The 17,511-nt window shown below is 43.0% G+C and overlaps 1 protein-coding gene and 1 pseudogene across 3 annotated transcripts; both read left to right on the forward strand.

Moving 5' to 3' along the window:
* Positions 1 to 805: 805 nt before the first annotated feature.
* LOC123104494 (splicing factor 3A subunit 2) lies at positions 806 to 11,900 on the forward strand. 3 transcript variants are annotated; one of them, XM_044526359.1, is made up of 7 exons: positions 806 to 1,703; positions 5,401 to 5,498; positions 5,595 to 5,697; positions 5,855 to 5,986; positions 6,727 to 6,797; positions 9,010 to 9,079; positions 10,679 to 11,900. In XM_044526359.1, exons 1-6 carry the CDS (start codon positions 1,088 to 1,090, stop codon positions 9,025 to 9,027), a joined length of 1,038 nt encoding a protein of 345 aa, XP_044382294.1. In that variant the 5' UTR covers positions 806 to 1,087; the 3' UTR covers positions 9,028 to 9,079; positions 10,679 to 11,900. The 3 variants fall into 3 exon arrangements, with proteins under 3 accessions (XP_044382294.1, XP_044382295.1, XP_044382293.1); XM_044526360.1 differs by lacking the exon at positions 10,679 to 11,900 and adding an exon at positions 9,163 to 9,341; XM_044526358.1 differs by lacking the exon at positions 10,679 to 11,900 and adding an exon at positions 9,191 to 9,341.
* LOC123104493 (protein CHROMATIN REMODELING 35-like) lies at positions 10,693 to 15,750 on the forward strand (annotated as a pseudogene).
* The last annotated feature ends 1,761 nt before the right edge of the window (positions 15,751 to 17,511 follow it).

Raw genomic sequence — 17,511 nt, forward strand, 5'->3', positions numbered from 1 at the left:
TCCATAGCTCGGGACCCCTACCCCGAGGTCCACCGGTTTTAGTATCGACACTAGGGTTCCTTTGCCTCCCGCCGGCGGCGCCGCCGGTCCCCCTCGTCCTCGGTGGCCTTAGGGCCATGGCGGCGGAAGGGGTCCGTTTTTAGACGTTCCTTCAAGTTTTATTAGAGTTTGTGTCCTACTCAGGAAGATGAGACATCGGCGGCTCCCTGAAGATGAAATAAGCCTAGTCCCCTGCCCTGGTGGTGCATCTAGCATCGTCGGTGGGCGTGTGAAGGTGTGTCTGTGATGAATCTATCCTTGGTGAATTTGCTCGGATCTGGTCGTAGTTCGTCTACATTCATGTGTCTATAGGTTGAATCCTTCCGATCTAGGCTACTATTCAACGACAAGGTTGTTGTTCTAGTGCACTGGTCCTATGGGGCCTTAACACGGAGACTTTCCAACTATTTACTATAACAAGTTTTGCCCTGCTCTTGGTAGGGAGGGCGACGACGGCGGCGTGCCTTCGGCTCGCTTTAGTGCTTGTAGTCATTGCTAGGTGGTCTACGGATTTAGATTTTATTTTTATTATTTTTTATGTTCGTTGTATTTCCATGATTCAAAATGAATAGATAGAAAGTTTTCTCGCAAAAATAAAATCAGTTTGCAAAGACCTTGGAAACAAACTTGTAGAGCAGAGAATTTCTTTCATTTTCTGCCATGGACAGTCTTTCACCTGCAATCTGGGCCTGCGCCAAAAGCAAGCCAGAGAACACGACCCAACCCAGTAACCCACCAGAAACCCACGCAGGCCCGGCACGCGAAACCCACTCACCCATTCGCACTGCCGCCTCCGCGCGCTCACACCGCCGCACCTCCTCGCCGTTTCCGCGTTTCCTCCCACAACGGCGACCCCGATGCCACGGCCGGATGCCAAAACCGGCAACCCGGAGCGCGCGCCGTCGCATATAAGGATGCCCCGTTTCCCTAGCCCTAGCCCCAGCCCGCGCCTCCTCCGACCCTCACCCGCCGCTGTCTCTCGAAACCCTACCCCACTCCGGCGGATAGATCCGGCACGTCCTGCCCTCTCCGCCACCAGTCGCCAGAGATGGCCGCCCGCAACTCATCCGCGTTCGCCTCCGACCCGGTCCACCAGGCTGCCATGGCCGTCCCCAAGTCGCCCGTGCTAGCCGCCGACCCGCTCTACCAGGCCGCCGAGTCGGGGGGGATTGACGGCGTTCCTGGAGCGCTCCCGACCGAGCAAGGGGTGCCACCCCCGCCGCTGCAAGGCACGCCTGTGATGAAGATGGCCCCGCAGCAGGGCGCCTACATGGCGGCGCAGACGCCCCCGCAAGGCTCCCCCGTGACGCATCCGGTGATGCAAGGGGCAAACACGGTGGTGCCGATTTCCCTGCGGGAGCCGGTCATTACCGTGCCCCCGCAAGGCAGACCTGTGATGGCACCTCTACCTTTCCCTGCCGTTCCTCCATCCTTCATCCATGATGCCGGATACATGATGGGGCAATCACTGTTGCCGGCCGGCCCTCAACCCATGGCGGGGCTGCAGCCTCCACCTGCCGGATACATGATGGGGCACCCGCTGTTGCGTGCAAGCCCTTTACCGATGACGGCGCTGCATCTCCCACAGGCCGTACACATGATGGCACGGCCGCCTTTGCCCGCTGGCCCCCCTCCTCTCAAGCGTCACCGCCCTGACTACTTCGGTTTGTCCTTACTGCTCAATGCTCTGCCTCTGTTAGATTAATGCTTTGTTTTATTCCTGCAGATTCATATAAAAGTTTAAGGGACAACATTAGTAGATGTGATAGTTTAGCAAAGAGAAATGAAACCGTATCAGATCTGTTGATGCTTATGGTTTTAGTTTATAGAGTAGATTTTGTTGATGCTTATGGTTTTAGATTATAGAGTAGATTTTGTTGATGCTTATGGTTGTAGTTCATACAATGTTTTTTATGATTATAGTTGTAGCTTATACAATTGTCTAATTGTTGGCCATATGTACGGTCAGGCTTTCGATTATGTCTATATAAGCAATATAGACATATCTTTGAGTTTTTCTGGGAAGCTTAATAGTCAGCACTGTGGTTGTTTCTCTTATGGTTCAACATGGACATTCGAAATGTTGTTGATTGTCATATCGTACCTGTTTTTAAGCATCACTGCATCACGTTTGTAGACTGGAGGTTTGAATTTGTTAATGACAGCTTATTGTTTCCTTAGCCTAAGTTTTCCTTTTAAATCTTCGAAGAAAAAAAATCCTAAGATAGTTATAGGATGGAGTTCTGGGATTTTTTTCTCTATGGTGGTGGTAGCATTTTGACAACTCCGCCTATGTTGTCTCAACATAGCCGGTCCCAAGCCCGGGTAAAGGAGGAGGGTTGTGATAGGCTTGGCGAGCCAACGTAAAAACTCAGCCACTCTTATGGAGATGAAACCCAAACAAGGGGTCGGGCATATGAGGACCTCTACCAACGGTTAGGCACGAAGGAAGGTGAAAGGGACATCTATAAGATGGCTAAGATCCGGGAGAGGAAGATGAGGGATATTGGCCAAGTCAAATGCATCAAGGACGGAGCAGGCCAACTCTTGGTGAAGGACGAAGAGATTAAGCATAGATGGCGGGAGTACTTCGACAAGCTGTTCAATGGGGAGAATGAGAGTTCTACCATTGAACTGAATGACTCCTTTGATGAGACTAGCATGCGTTTTGTGCGGCGCATCCAGGAGTCTGAGGTGAAGGAGGCTTTAAAAAGGATGAAAGGAGGCAAGGCGATGGGCCCTGATTGTATCCCCATTGAGGTGTGGAAAGGTCTCGGGGACATAGCGATAGTATGGCTAACCAAGCTTTTCAACCTCATTTTTCGGGCAAACAAGATGCCAGAAGAATGGAGACGGAGTATATTAGTACCAATCTTCAAGAACAAGGGGGATGTTCAGAGTTGTACTAATTACCGTGGAATTAAGCTGATGAGCCATACAATGAAGCTATGGGAGAGAGTCATTGAGCACCGCTTAAGAAGAACGACAAGCGTGACCAAAAATCAGTTTGGTTTCATGCCTGGGAGGTCGACCATGGAAGCCATTTTCTTGGTACGACAACTTATGGAGAGATATAGGGAGCATAAGAAGGACTTGCATATGGTGTTCATTGACTTGGAGAAGGCCTATGATAAGATACCGCGGAATGTCATGTGGTGGGCCTTGGAGAAACACAAAGTCCCAGCAAAGTACATTACCCTCATCAAGGACATGTACAATAATGTTGTGACAAGTGTTCGAACAAGTGATGTCGACACCGATGACTTCCCGATTAAGATAGGACTGCATCAGGGGTCAGCTTTGAGCCCTTATCTTTTTGCATTGGTGATGGATGAGGTCACAAGGGGTATACAAGGAGATATCCCATGGTGTATGCTCTTTGCGGATGATGTGGTGCTAGCTGACAATAGTTGGACGGGGGTAAATAGGAAGTTAGAGTTATGGAGACAAACCTTGGAATTGAAAGGGTTTAGGCTTAGTAGAACTAAAACCGAGTACATGATGTGTGGTTTCAGTACTACTAGCTGTGAGGAGGAGGAGGTTAGCCTTGATGGCCAGGTGGTACCTCAGAAGGACACCTTTCGGTATTTGGGGTCAATGTTGCAGGAGGATGGGGGTATTGATGAAGATGTGAACCATCGAATCAAAGCCGGATGGATGAAGTGGCGCCAAGCTTCCGGCATTCTTTGTGACAAGAGAGTGCCACAAAAGCTAAAAGGCAAGTTCTACAGGACGGCGGTTCGACCCGCAATGTTGTATGGCGCGGAGTGTTGGCCGACTCAAAGGCGACATGTTCAACAGTTAGGTGTGGCGGAGATGCGTATGTTGAGATGGATGTGTGGCCACACGAGGAAGGATCGAGTCCGGAATGATGATATACGAGATAGAGTTGGGGTAGCACCAATTGAGGAGAAGCTTGTCCAACATCGTTTGAGATGGTTTGGGCATATTCAGCGCAGGCCTCCAGAAGCTCCAGTGCATAGCGGACAGCTAAAGCGTGCGGAGAATGTCAAGAGAGGGCGGGGTCGACCGATTTTGACATGGGAGGAGTCCGTTAAGAGAGACCTGAAGGATTGGAGTATCGACAAAGAGCTAGCTATGGACAGGGGTGCATGGAAGCTTGCTATCCATGTGCCAGAGCCATGAGTTTATTGCAAGATCTTATGGGTTTCACCTCTAGCCTACCCCAACTTGTTTGGGACTAAAGGCTTTGTTGTTGTTGTTGTTGGTGGTGGTGGTAGCATTTTGACATGTCGATTAAGTGTTGCCTAGCTTTTGTTCTGTTAAAAACATTGGCGCACAACTGACATCACATATTTCTACTATTGTTCTAAAGAGCTTTGAAATGGACCTCATATGACCAAATATATTATAAATCTGAAAAAAATGTAATTCGTCAATAGTGCTTCCGTCAATCTGGTCGGTCTAGCTTAGGGTTTGCATGCTGCTATGTCGTAGCACGATAGCACCCTTACTTTTGATGCAACAATTAATAGTTTAATAAAGCTAGTTGCTCTTTCCTCTTAGTACCCTTCCAATATTTTATTGAGTATGACTAATTGTCATTTGGGCATTAGTTTTATATTTGTTGTCGTCGTTGAGCTGCATGATATAGGTTAACTAAATCGCAATCTACTCAAAAAGCTCCCTACATTTATCAGTATGTGTGAATATCTTTAATGTGTGTTATGAAAAATCAGCGTGCATATGCCCATTTCAACCTCATAGATGACAAATGAGGTCATCATTAGCACGATACTGAAACGTTGATATACTCGTCATTTTTTAACTTATTTAAACCCTTTCCACATTGGTAACGCCGTAACAGTGAGATTACCTTTTCCCCCTCTCCGGATGTCCCTTTCTTGATATGTGATCTAGTTAGATCCACATTTTAGTTAATGTTGTCCTGTTTCTTTTTATTGGGCTTGCTTTTTAAATGGTAGGCATAATTAATAATTTCAAGCAATCATGATCAGAGAACTGAGCGCTAGCCCAGTGGTAGGAGTTCAGGTTGTTCAACCTACACATCTGCGTTTAAATCCCCATGGGGACTCCGATTGGGTGCTATCCGCGTTTATTCGCGGAGTGGTCTCACTTCTACCTTATCCGCTTGGGTGCTATCCGCGTTTATTCGCGGAGTGGTCTCACTTCTACCTTATCCGCTTGGGTGCTCTCCACGTATATTGGCGGAGTGGTCTCACTTCTACCTAACAGTGGACAGTTAAGGGAGGGATCTGTCCCCCTTTAGCCCTATTTGTTAGCAATCACGAGTCACGTGCCGCCCAGTGTCTTTTAGAAGTTCATTCCTTCCCAGTAACATATATAAGTATATAATTTAGTTATTACACCCTTCTGTAGACATGCCTTTTGGACCGCGGATGACTGGTTGTGAGCAGGAAATGGCTGGATTTGATGAATCAATGGGACTGCCTTATGGGCCTTACATAAACAATGAGGTAACACAATAATCCCTTGTTCCTCATTAAGACTAGCAGCTTCGTCAGTAAATGTGAAGTACAGAATTATTTAATTGACCTGGTGCATCTTTACAGATGCCTTCTATTGGTTCTTATGAACCATATCTTCCTTCAGACGCATCAAACACCCTACATGTTGAAGGTTTCCCGCCCAACTGTACTAGACGGGAACTTGCACGTATCCTTTGTATTATTATTTTGAGTTTATTTGTCATTTTATTAATAAGTGAATTATGTTGTATGTTTATGTTCTTACCAATCTTATGTCTCAGTCTTTTCTTGTGTTTTAGCTTGCACCATTTAGTGCTTCAGCTCCTTGACTCTTGCTTCTCTAGATATATTTCGCCCTTTTACTGGGTTCTGTGCAGTAAGGCTGGTCAACACAGGATATAATAGTCGACATGTAATAGCTTATGCTGACTTTGAAACTCCTGCCCAAGCCTTCTCTGCCATGAAGTCTCTGCAAGGTGAATATAACATCATTGTCAGTCGAAACTGTGTCCCTTACATTCTACTCCCTCCGTCCGGAAATACTTGTCGAAGAAATGCATAAAAATAGATGTATCTAGAATTAAAATACGTCTAGACACATTCATTTCTCCGACAAGTATTTCCGGACAGAGGGAGTAGTATTCTATACTTAGATTACCAATTCTTTTGAGCTTTGGTCTGCACATCCTTTGTATCAATATCATTGTGTGCCTAAGTTGTGATTATTACATAAGTACTTACGACAGTTGTCAACCCTTGGTGATTGTTTCATTGTTTGTTTGCACAACTTTCCTGTTCTTACTGAGCTAGAGTTTACATGCTAGAATCTGCATGCAGAATAGAGAATACATCCATTTGCTGTATTCTTTTCTGCCATGTTTCACTTCCAGTAGGTGCGTGTTAACTATTGTTTATATATCACACATCTTGCAAATATAATTGTAGCATTTATTCATTTCATATCCAGCATCTGCCAGATAACTTTTACCTGAATATTGAGACAAGTGCCTCGTATTGCTACTACTATTTTTCCTTTTTTTAGTATTTTAGTGCATCAACTTTGTTTCCTAGACGATTGATTTCAGACTTTCTACAGTTAGCATAATCCCTTGTTTTGTTTGTGTCTCACTATCCCAAAATATGTCAGTGTTATAGCACGAAGTTGGCACTTGTTTGGTTGTGGGCTTGAAATTAACAATGGCTCTTCTTTTTGCAGGCTATTTGTTTGACATGCATGACCGATACTCAGTCAAATTGGACCTCCAGTTCCTTCCTGGTCTGTCCAAGGTAAACTGATGGCTCGTGCTAGGCGATAAATCTTGTGGGTCTCAGTTTCTTATATATCAATCTGAAACCATCAATTTGCAAATTCTTCCTTGCTTATGTTACCTCATGGGTGAGAATGGACAACTTGATTAATTGTTTCTCAGGCTTTACCTGATACACTATGATGAGCCTATATTAGAACTGGAATTGGTTTTTTAAAGTTAAATGTTGTATGAGATGCTCTAGTTTGTCATTTTGTACCGTAACTTATCATGTATCTGCGTGGCCCATACAATACAGTTATGAGCAACTGAAGGTTTCATATCACCAATGTTTTACAAAAGTAAAAGGTTTCTGTTTGGTGGGCATATTATGTCAATATAGTTTTATTGTGAATTACACAAGGGCCATGACATGGCATGTGCCTGGTGCTCTTTAAGGTGCTTATCTTGAAGATAAGCAAAGTTCTGTTATGTCCAAAGATGTTTTCTGTTGTTGGGTTACTCAGGCAAGATCGATTGTGTTCGGTTCATAATCACTTAGTCACCTAGCCCACCTGTCATGCTCTTCTGGCTAAATTGCCACAATTGTGTCCATCACACTTCTGCCAACCAAGTAACCATATGCCATGAGTAATGTAACATATAATGGATCTTTCCATTTTATGGCTTCTCCTTACATTTTTAACCCCAGTCTCTCGAATCCTTGGCGCTCAATTGAAAAATCACTGTGCTAGTCAATGCAGGTTGTGAGGAATGGCCTGACATGAATGAGCCTACCCAGTCTTATCTTGTGTAACTTAACAGTTGAAGTAGTAATAATTGCAGCAGGTTTGTAATGTTCACCTAGTTTCTTGACCTCGATTCTTTGTGGCAATCCTCTGGTTATTCCAACATTTAGTAGACACTCTAATTTAGCTGTTGGATTCGTTCTGCACCAAGCTATTTTCCCATCATGCCTTATCTGGATCCCTCTAATGTATTCTCCGCTCTGGTCATGTCATGCGCTCATTTCAACATAAACTGAAGATTGTTTGGTACTCTATTTATTTTGTATGAACAAGACATCATGCTGGAGACATTGTATAAAGGCCTATGGCTGTCCACAGTTAGACATAGTAGCTTTCAAGACCTGCAGATTTAGTGTGTACATCTTTTAATTTGCAATGGTAAACAATAGGACCCTTATTAGTATTGGTATGCTATCTTGGCAGTTGGTACAGCCAGTAAGTTGTTGTTTCTTTTGCCATTCAAATTTGACTACATAAAACTAGGATCCTGTTGTATGGAATTTCTGGATCAAACCAAAACAATCTTTCTGCATCTAAGGACCATGTTGACATGTACTCCCTCTGTCCCATAATGTAAGACATTTTTTGACACTACACTAGAGTCAAAAAACGTCTTACATTACGGGATGGAGGGAGTAGTTGGGTTAGTCCAATGCTTACCTTCTTTAGCCTGCATATAATTGCATGGCGACACATTTAGTTATATCTCTGGCTCAAGAGAAGGGCTGGGCGAACCTAACTAGACCAGTGTCAACATGCCATGGGGGCTAGCATCGTCAGACCAAGTCGGCGTTCTTGCTTGCAAATGCTTGAGAGAGGAGGTTGGTAAAGAATGCGATGTGCCTTGACGATGCACATGGAGCCATGCTGACGGACAACACAAATAACCAGCCCGTCGTCCATAAAGAAAAATGGGGACAAAAACTTCCAGGAACCTCAACAACGCCACAGCAGGCATCACCGAGAGTGGATTGGAGCCAGAGGACTTTTATTAGAGATGACACCGCCATCAGGGTAGGAGCGATGGCGCTGTGAGACCAAAACCTACTGCACAAAGGACGAGAGAAGATAATCCTCTCCCCTCCACGCCGCAGTGACGGATTGACGGCCGGAGGCTGAGGGGAGAGGAGATTGCTCTTGTTGGCAGCTAGGGTTTCTTTCTTCTGTTAAGTGTGTTTGGATGAACTCAAGTTTGTTTTTTTGTCAAAAAAATTGTAAAGAATAAATGACTTCATGTATGATCATGCTTGTCCAAAAGTGGAAGTACCACTTCTTTAGGTGTAGTGTTGCCATGCATAAAAGAATTTTGAAAACAAGTATGTGAGGATAAATATTGGTAGGATGGGGTACTTACATGTTTGTGTTAAAATTTCACATGTGATATTGCGATGCGATTCTAACTTCTGCCTGGTCTGACTCCTGTGTGTATGGTGACGAGTACAGATCTGCTGCCTTTTGTAGTTCTGTATGCTAATGGGAAACCATAAGATGAAGGCCCTTGTGTTTTGCTGAGGTATGTGCATTAATCTTGTACTCTACATATTTAACGTCTGCTGGCTTTGATGTTGGTCTTCATTCATCTAAAACAAATGGTAGCTGTGTTGGCATGCCTTCCATTTTGTAGCACTGTCTACAAGGTGGACCTGTGTTGCACTGCTGCTGCTCCATCCATGATAGCGGATCTGTCTTCGTACAATTGCACTTCAGTCAATGATGGTGCATCAGCCTCTACAGGCCGGATACATGATGGGACAACCATTACCTCCACCCCCCCCATCCACTCAAAGCGTCAACGTCCTGCCTTTGGGTTGTGCTTGTTTACTGCTCATTTCTCTGCCTATGTAGGCAGATTAATTTTTTGTTTTGTTCCTTGAGATTCATATAGAAGTGCAAGGGACAACGGTAACAGATGTGGTAGTTTAGCATAGATAAATGGAATAGTATCTGATTTTGTTGATGCTTATGTTAGTAGTTTATACAATAGATTTTCTTGATGCTTATGGTTGTAGCTTATGCAATTGTCTGTTTGTTGGCTTTGTGTACGCCTAGGCTTTTTGTTATGTCTACAAAAAACATGGGGCTACAGTAGCAGTATAGCCCTATCTTTAAATATTTTTCTGGGAAGCTTAATAGTCAACCCTATGGTTGTTTTCTATCTTAACAGGGATATTTGAGATATTGTTGATTGTTAGTTTTTTTTAGCTGTTTTTGAGCATCACTACATTAGGTTTTGTAGACTAATACATGTTTGGATTTGTTAACGAGAATATAGAACAGAAGCATGGCAGATTATTGTTTCCTTAGCCTAAGTTTTTCTGTTAAAGCTTTGAGGCAATCCTATGACAGTTATAGGATGGAGTTCTGGTGTTCTTTTCTACAGTGCTGGTAGCAGTTTGACCTTTGGGGTTAGTGTCGTCTAGTTTTTGCTTAAAACATTACCACACAACTGTCAGCACATATTTCTACTATTCTAAAGAGCTTTGAAATGGATCTATTATGATCAACTATATTGTAAATTGTAAAAAATTGGATTCGTGCCATTTTGGCATTAGTTTGATATTTGTTGTCAAGCTGCATGATAAGTTAAATAAATCACCATCTCCTCAATTGAGAACTTGGGATTTTCTTATCTCAAAAAGGCCCTTATATTTATCAGTATGTATGAATATCTTTTAGTGAGTGTTACGAGAAATCAGCGGTCATATTGGATCTTGATCCCTTTACAGTCTTGTTGGTCCAAAAAAAATATATCTTGATTTGGCTGTCACTGCCGGCGTTCCATGTCATCTAGTGTTGTCAAAGAAATCGTCAAGAATGTTGCTTCTTCAAAAGTGGAAGCACCACTTTTTTAGGTGCATTGTTGCCATGCATTATAAAAATGGCAGGTATGCGAGGATAAACAATGGTAGGATGTGGTTCATGCACTTTGCGCTCAAATATTTTTTGTTTTTGAAACTGAATAGTTTGTGCAAAAATTTGATCAATAAGCTGGTCTGTTCAACCAACTTAAATGTATTATTCCCATGCATTATTTTCAATGTTTTTCATGGGATTCATAAATTTAAATGTACCATTGGAACAATCAATTGACATTATGTTTACCTCATGTCAGGCATCAAGGTCAAGATCATATTTCTCTGAAATGCGTTGAAAGGATTCTGACGATATTGTCGTTGGTGATGTTAGAGTCGCTGAAGAGTTAATTGCGTTAGACATTGCTATTCACCCAAGATATGAAAAGCAAATGAGACCACATCAGTTGGCAGGTTTCCACTTTATGGTTGTTTCATGAGTATTGTTCTTTTCTATGCTGGATACGGTCACGGGTGTTATTGTGGTGATCTGTTTCCTGCTAGTACATTGTTGTTTGCAAGCTTGTATATTTGTAGGTATTGAAGCAACTTTGCTCTTTGAAATGCTAGTGTGAATATAGTTTTGCCCAGTTGAAGCATTTCCACTGCCCTCTACACTCACGTCACCTTTGTGTTTTTCTTTTCTTTAGACACTCCTTTTCTGGGTAGTCTGTGCATGACTGGATGCAAAGAACAGTATTTGAGTTTGGACTGAATTTACTATAGGTGATATTTCTAGTGTATCTCTAGTAGCTACTAGATACTAGCTTTATGCATAAAGTTTCATTACTACTTGAATTGGATTGTACCAAGTGAAATACAGAGCTCAATGCCAAAATTAAGGATACCTAGTAAACCTATGAGAAGGAATTGATGAATAAAGTGCCTATTTGTTCATCAATTACTATGCTTGTGTTAAACAAGTGGTGGGTCGACTACTACATAATGGCCGCTGCATTTTATGATCATTATAGTTCTCCACATGTAACTGTCTGTGCTTCTACTTATGATTGCCTTGTATGCATCCCACATTTTTCTTGTCCACCTTGCATGGGGCTTATATGCAACATCAGCAGAAGTGCTACTTCCATTGCTGGTGCAAATTTATTTCTTCTCTCTTACTCCTTCCGTTCCAAATTACTTGTCGCAGAAATGGATGTATCTAGAACTAAAATACATCTAGATACATCCATACCTGCGACAAGTAATTCGGAATGGAGGGAGTATATGATAACTAATCAGTCATCTGTTTCTGTAGGCATGTATTACCGCAGAAAAAGGAAGAGTTCCAACCCCATCAATAATCTTTCACTTACTGCAAATACCATTCGCAGTTCTGGATGTGGCAGTGTTACCGAGGAGTGGGACAACTTGTATGCTCAGAAGGTCCAATTGTTAACTTTCCTTTCTACTCTGCCCGAGCCCGTTCTGAGTTATGGGCCGAGTGTTAAAACTAATATGGCCAATTCTATTGAGCACAGAGAACAGAAAAAGAGTGACATAATAGTTCTTGATTCGGATGATGATGATGATAGCACAGGAGCACACAAATGACTGACGCCTGAGAAAAACAAATAGCTCACACCTGAGAAAATAAACAGCTGATACCATCAGAACAGGCTGGTGCTCATGAGAGGTAACCGAAGAAATTGATGAAGTAAATGAGACAATGCATGCTAGAGATCAAAACAGTCAAATTGTTCCATATAGTCCAAGTGCAACTTCAATGAATCAGTATCCTTCGGCCAGCTATCAACCATCAGCAGTTCTGTTTGAGAGAGTTATATTGCAGAAAAGACCTGAGGAGGAACGTATCCATGATCTGGCTGTATGTACGTTTCACTTGCATTTTTTTACTGAGAGTTATATTGTTGTTTTTTGTTCTACATGTTTGTAATGTCAAACTAGTAGCATCAACTTTGCACTGCCTCATCAGTATCTCTGAGGGGCACTGCAAAACTGTTATCTTTGTTTTCAATTTTTTTAATGTTCATCCATAATTATTTGACGCATCTTAGTTCACAAGTACCCCTTTCTCTTGTACTGAAAATAATGGAGTATAATTGTTTGGTATTTGCTGAATCTACTCCAATTCAAAGCTGAAAATTTTCATCTTCCAGTCGTAACTCTTCCTGCTCAATGTAGGTTGCTACCCATAAGGAGAAAATAGCAGAAACACAAGTTTCCCCTCCACTTCCTAAGGAGAAAAAAGAAAACGAAAAGTTGATCCAAGGTCCCAAGTAGATGGGGATGTTGAAATTGTGCCAAGAAAAGAAAAAGAAAAAATGAAGCAAATCCAGCAGTATTTGATTTGCCCTCAGAACCTTACAATCCTGTGGGGTAAGACGTGCCTATGGAGGAAGATGAGCCTATGGGGGAAGATGAGCCTATGGACGAAGAACATATACAAGAAAAGGAAAGTGATGGTCTTGAAGAATTTTGGAATGAGTACTCAGTGGCACTTGAAAGCTCTAAGGTACAAATTATAATCAGACTTATGACTTTTGTTGCTGCAGCATTTTGAAACATATCATTTTGTAATTTTATAGTATTCTTATAATTTTGTGCTCTGTCTGCAAATTGATTTAACTTGTAAAGTTTGAGAATAGATGAGCTCAGCTCAATAAGAGAAATCTGCAAACTTTATCTTCATTAAATTGTTTATTTGGATTTATGTTGTTTGCCATAATGATTTAGCTATATTTATTGGCCAGCTCGACACACTTGAAGAGGCAGCCAATGAGAAAGAGGTGAACAACGTCTGCAATCATGAAATACAGATTCATGAAGATCTGGGCCATGTATGCCGTGTCTGCGGTATGATTGTGAGAGAAGGGCTGACACAATCATTGATTATCGATGGAGAAAGGTATGTTATTTGTTTAAAATATGTGATGATGCTTCTGTAACTCTGAGGCCGTTTAGCAACATATGTAGTTTTAATTTTTTGGAAGTTCTTACCAAATATCCTTTTTAGCAACAAGCAAAGTGGCCCACAGGCACGTGTGGGATTCCCATTTGGTGTGCTGAAACTGCTTTGAAATACATTTTTTACTTTGTACTCCCTCCGTTCCTAAATATAAGTCTTTCTAGAGATTCCCCTACGGACTACATGTGGAGGTATATAGACATAATTTAGAGTGTAGATTCACTCATTTTGCTCCATATGTAGTCTGTTGTGGAATCTCCAAAAAGACTTATATTTAGGAACGGAGGAGTATTACACTATTATGTTGTTTCAAGAAAATCTGTTTTTATAAGAGCCAAGTGCCTAAAGGGGCACAATATGCCAATCATACCTGAGAATTGACACATTTGCTCATCTTATCCGACAAAATTGACACATTTGCTCATGCCGCAGAGCCTGACGCTAGACCTCGTGGGTTGTTATTTTGGTTATTCCTGTAGTTCGAGCATGAAGAAACTTTTCTAGTATAGCACATGTAGTTGTTATTTTCTGATATTCGGTATCTACTGTTATGCATTATAATTTTTCAGAAATGTCATGATGGCATAATATAAACTTTGGAATGAATTGAAGTTTAAATGTATGACTGGAACAATCAATTGACATTAAGTTTACCTCATGTCAGACATCAAGGTCAAGATCATATTTCTCTGAAATGCGTTCAAAGGATTCTGATGAGATTGTCACTGGTGATGTTAGAATCGTTGAAGAACTGAATGCGTTAGACATTGTTATTCATCCAAGACATGAAAAGCAAATAAGACCACATCAGTTGGCAGGTTTCCACTTTCTGGTTAAGAATTTAGTCTCTGACAAACTAGGAGGTTGCATTCTAGCTCATGCCCCTAGTTCGGGGAAAACATTTATGCTGGTTAGTTTTTTTAAGAGCTTCTTGGCAAAGTATCCCTCTGGAAGGCCTCTCGTTGTACTCCCTAAAGGCATATGTTGGAAATCCTTAACGCTTGGCAAACCAATAGGAGTATCCTCTTGGTTGGATACACCCAGTTCTCTTGGATCATTAACAGTGATGGGTGTGTCACCATCGCAGCTGCATGCTGGGACATGTTGCTTATGGTTCCTAACCTACTTATAATCACTGCACAGAGTACATACTCCACGTAATTGGTCCTTACACTTTTCCAGAATCACGTCGCAGAAGTGTTCAACATCTTGAACCTTTTGTGCCCAAAATTTCTCAAGATAGTAGCATATATCCTATTGTTGATAATGAATCAAGTATCAATATCAGGTCGCAGGATTTGAAAAGGGGTCACTAATAAATTCACTGAGTCAGTAGAAGAGGCCCTACTACATGATGATAACTAAACAAGAAAAGCACATGTCATTAGAGGTCTCAGAGAACTAACAAAAGGCGTGCTTCACTACTACAAGGGTGATATCTTGGATGAATTACCTGACCTAGTAGACTTCAGTGTCAGAAATCGTTCATAAGTTGGAAGACTATAAGAAGTAAAAAAAACGTAGTAGGAACTGCCCTGTACATGCATCCATGTCTGTCAGAAATATTAGAAGTTGATGCTGCAGATAGGGCTTTCAGCTTGATAGATGTAACTGTTGATAGTCTGGTCCGGTCTATCAACGTGGCCGACGGTGTGAAGGCCAGCCTTTTCACCAATATCCTGGCACTTGTGGAATCTGCGGTAGAGAAGGTCATTGCATTTAGTCAGTACATTACTTCCCATGAATTTTTTGAAAAGTCTATTGGTTAAGACAAGTGGCTGGCAAGTATTAGAGTTCTTTGTGATCCGCGGTAATAATAAATCTACTTCAGAAGGTAGAGAACTGACAATGGATCAGTTTAACAACTCTATTGATGCAGAAGTCTTGTTTGGCTCTACCAAGGCATGCGGGGAGGGCATCTCCCTGGTGGGCACATCAAGAGTCGTCATTCTAGATGTTCACTTGAACCCCTCTGTTACCTGTCAAGCAATCAGGCCGGCGTACTGGCCTGGGCAGCAAAAGGAAGTGTTGGCTCGTAGCAGCTGATTCTCTGGAGAACACCTATGAAACTGCATTCAAGAAGGTGATACCAAAGCTTTGGTTTGAATGGAGCGAGCAGTGCTGCACATCGGAGGACTTCCAGCTGAACGAAGTTGATATCAACAACAGGGGGGATGAGCTGCGGGACAACAGGACGATGTGCTAGGACATCAAGGCTTTTTGTATGCAAGGTGAATGCAGGCTGGCTGTTGTACGTACACCATGTTTATATGGCTTTCCGATTGTTCCAGATTGTCATTGTTGTCAAGTAAGGCTCCTCTAGAACCAAAAGAAAGAGGAAACATACTTGACTTGGTACATCTTTACAGATACCTTATATTGGTTCTTATGGGCCTTCTCTTCCTTCAGATGCATCAAACACTCTACATGTTGAAAGTCTCCCATCCAACTGTACTAGACAGGAGCTTGCACGTATCCCTTTATGCATATGATTCTCTTGCTATTTTTTTGTCATTTTGTTCATAACTAAACAATATTTTATGTTTATGTCCTTACCAATCTATGTCTCAATCTTTAATTTTCTGTTTTTGTTTTCACCATTTAGTGCTTCAGCTTCAGCTCCTTAATTCTTGCTTCTCTACATATGTTTTGCCCTTTTACTGGGTTCTGTGAAGTAAGGCTGGTCAAAGAGGTTATAATAGTCTGACACTTTATAGCTTATGTTGTCTTAGAAACTCTTGCCCCGACGTTTTCTGCCATGAAGTTTCTGCTAGGTGACTATAACATTTTTGTCATCCTAAGTTGTGTCTCCTACTTCCTCCGTTCGGAATTACTTGTCGCAGAAATGGATGTATCTAGACGTATTTTAGTTCTAGATACATCCATTTCCGAGACAAGTAATTCCGAACAGAGGGAGTACATCCTACTTAATACTAATGTCACTAAATCTTTTGAAGTGTTGTTTGCACATCCTTTGCATCGATATCATTGTGTGCCTAAATTGTGACTCTTATGTAAGTACTTATGGTAGTTGTAAATCCTTGTTGGTTGTTTCAATATTTGGTTGCACAATTTTCATGTTCTTACTGAGCTAGAGTTAACATTCTAGAATCGACATGCACGATACATCCATTTGCGAGTTATTTACCCAAAATCACCACACTTCGGGCTAGGGTAACAACTTGGTACCACATTCAAGCTAGGGCTCAAAAAACCACCTGGAATGTGCCTAATGCATAACGCTGAGAACCGATTGTTTGATTTGCCCACAAAATAGTGAAACTGACAAGTTGGCCCCACCTGTCGGGCTGACGTGGCGTACCTATGTGGATAATTGGCTGAGGTGGCCCAAGGCCCCACCTGTTGGATGCATCTCTTCCCCTCTCTTCCTGTCAAAAAAGCAAAAGACCCGACCATTGCCATATCCTGCGCCGCTGTCGGAGCCCAACCCCGGCGAGCCACCCCACCACTGGTGAGCTGCCCCACCGCCACGGCTACCTGCCATCCGTGCCGTGCCACCCCGCTGGACCTCAGTCTACCTCCATGAAGGTGGATGCATCATCGGGCACCAGCGGCCGCTCGGATCCAGCAAGGATCCGCCCCGCCGCCCACACCGCTGCCTGGCGCCGAGTCGAAGAGGACGTCTCCTCGTGTGTTCTTGCCTCTGCCGCCACTTGCTGCTTGCTTGAGCACGCGCGCGACCAGGGCCTCCTGGCGGGTGCGGCGAGCATGGCCATGGCCATGGCATTCCACGACGGCGCGCGCGGCCAGGGACTCTAGGCGGGTGCGGCCATGGCTCTCGCGGCGAGCACGGGTGTGTCCATGGCGCCCTTGACGGCACGCGCAGCCAGGGTTTCCCGACGGGCGCCGTGAACACAGGCATGACCATGGCGCTCCGTGACAGCACGCGCGACCAGGGCCTCCCCGCAGGCGCGGCCCTGACGCTCCACCATGGCGCGCGCGAGTTCGCGACCAAAACTCGTCGGATCCAGGTGCTGCAGAGGGTTTGGTGATGTATTATGCCTGTCTCCAGTCTCATGGATTGACATCAATATTTGGAAAATTGATGCCTTTTGCAATCACTTGAGATGGAATTTGCCATGGAAGAGATCACGTAGCTTTTATATGTACAGTTAAATATTTTTTGTATCAAAATAGCTGGAT

Source organism: Triticum aestivum, chromosome 5A, assembly GCF_018294505.1.
Source record: "Triticum aestivum cultivar Chinese Spring chromosome 5A, IWGSC CS RefSeq v2.1, whole genome shotgun sequence".
Classification (NCBI taxonomy): Eukaryota; Viridiplantae; Streptophyta; class Magnoliopsida; order Poales; family Poaceae; genus Triticum; species Triticum aestivum.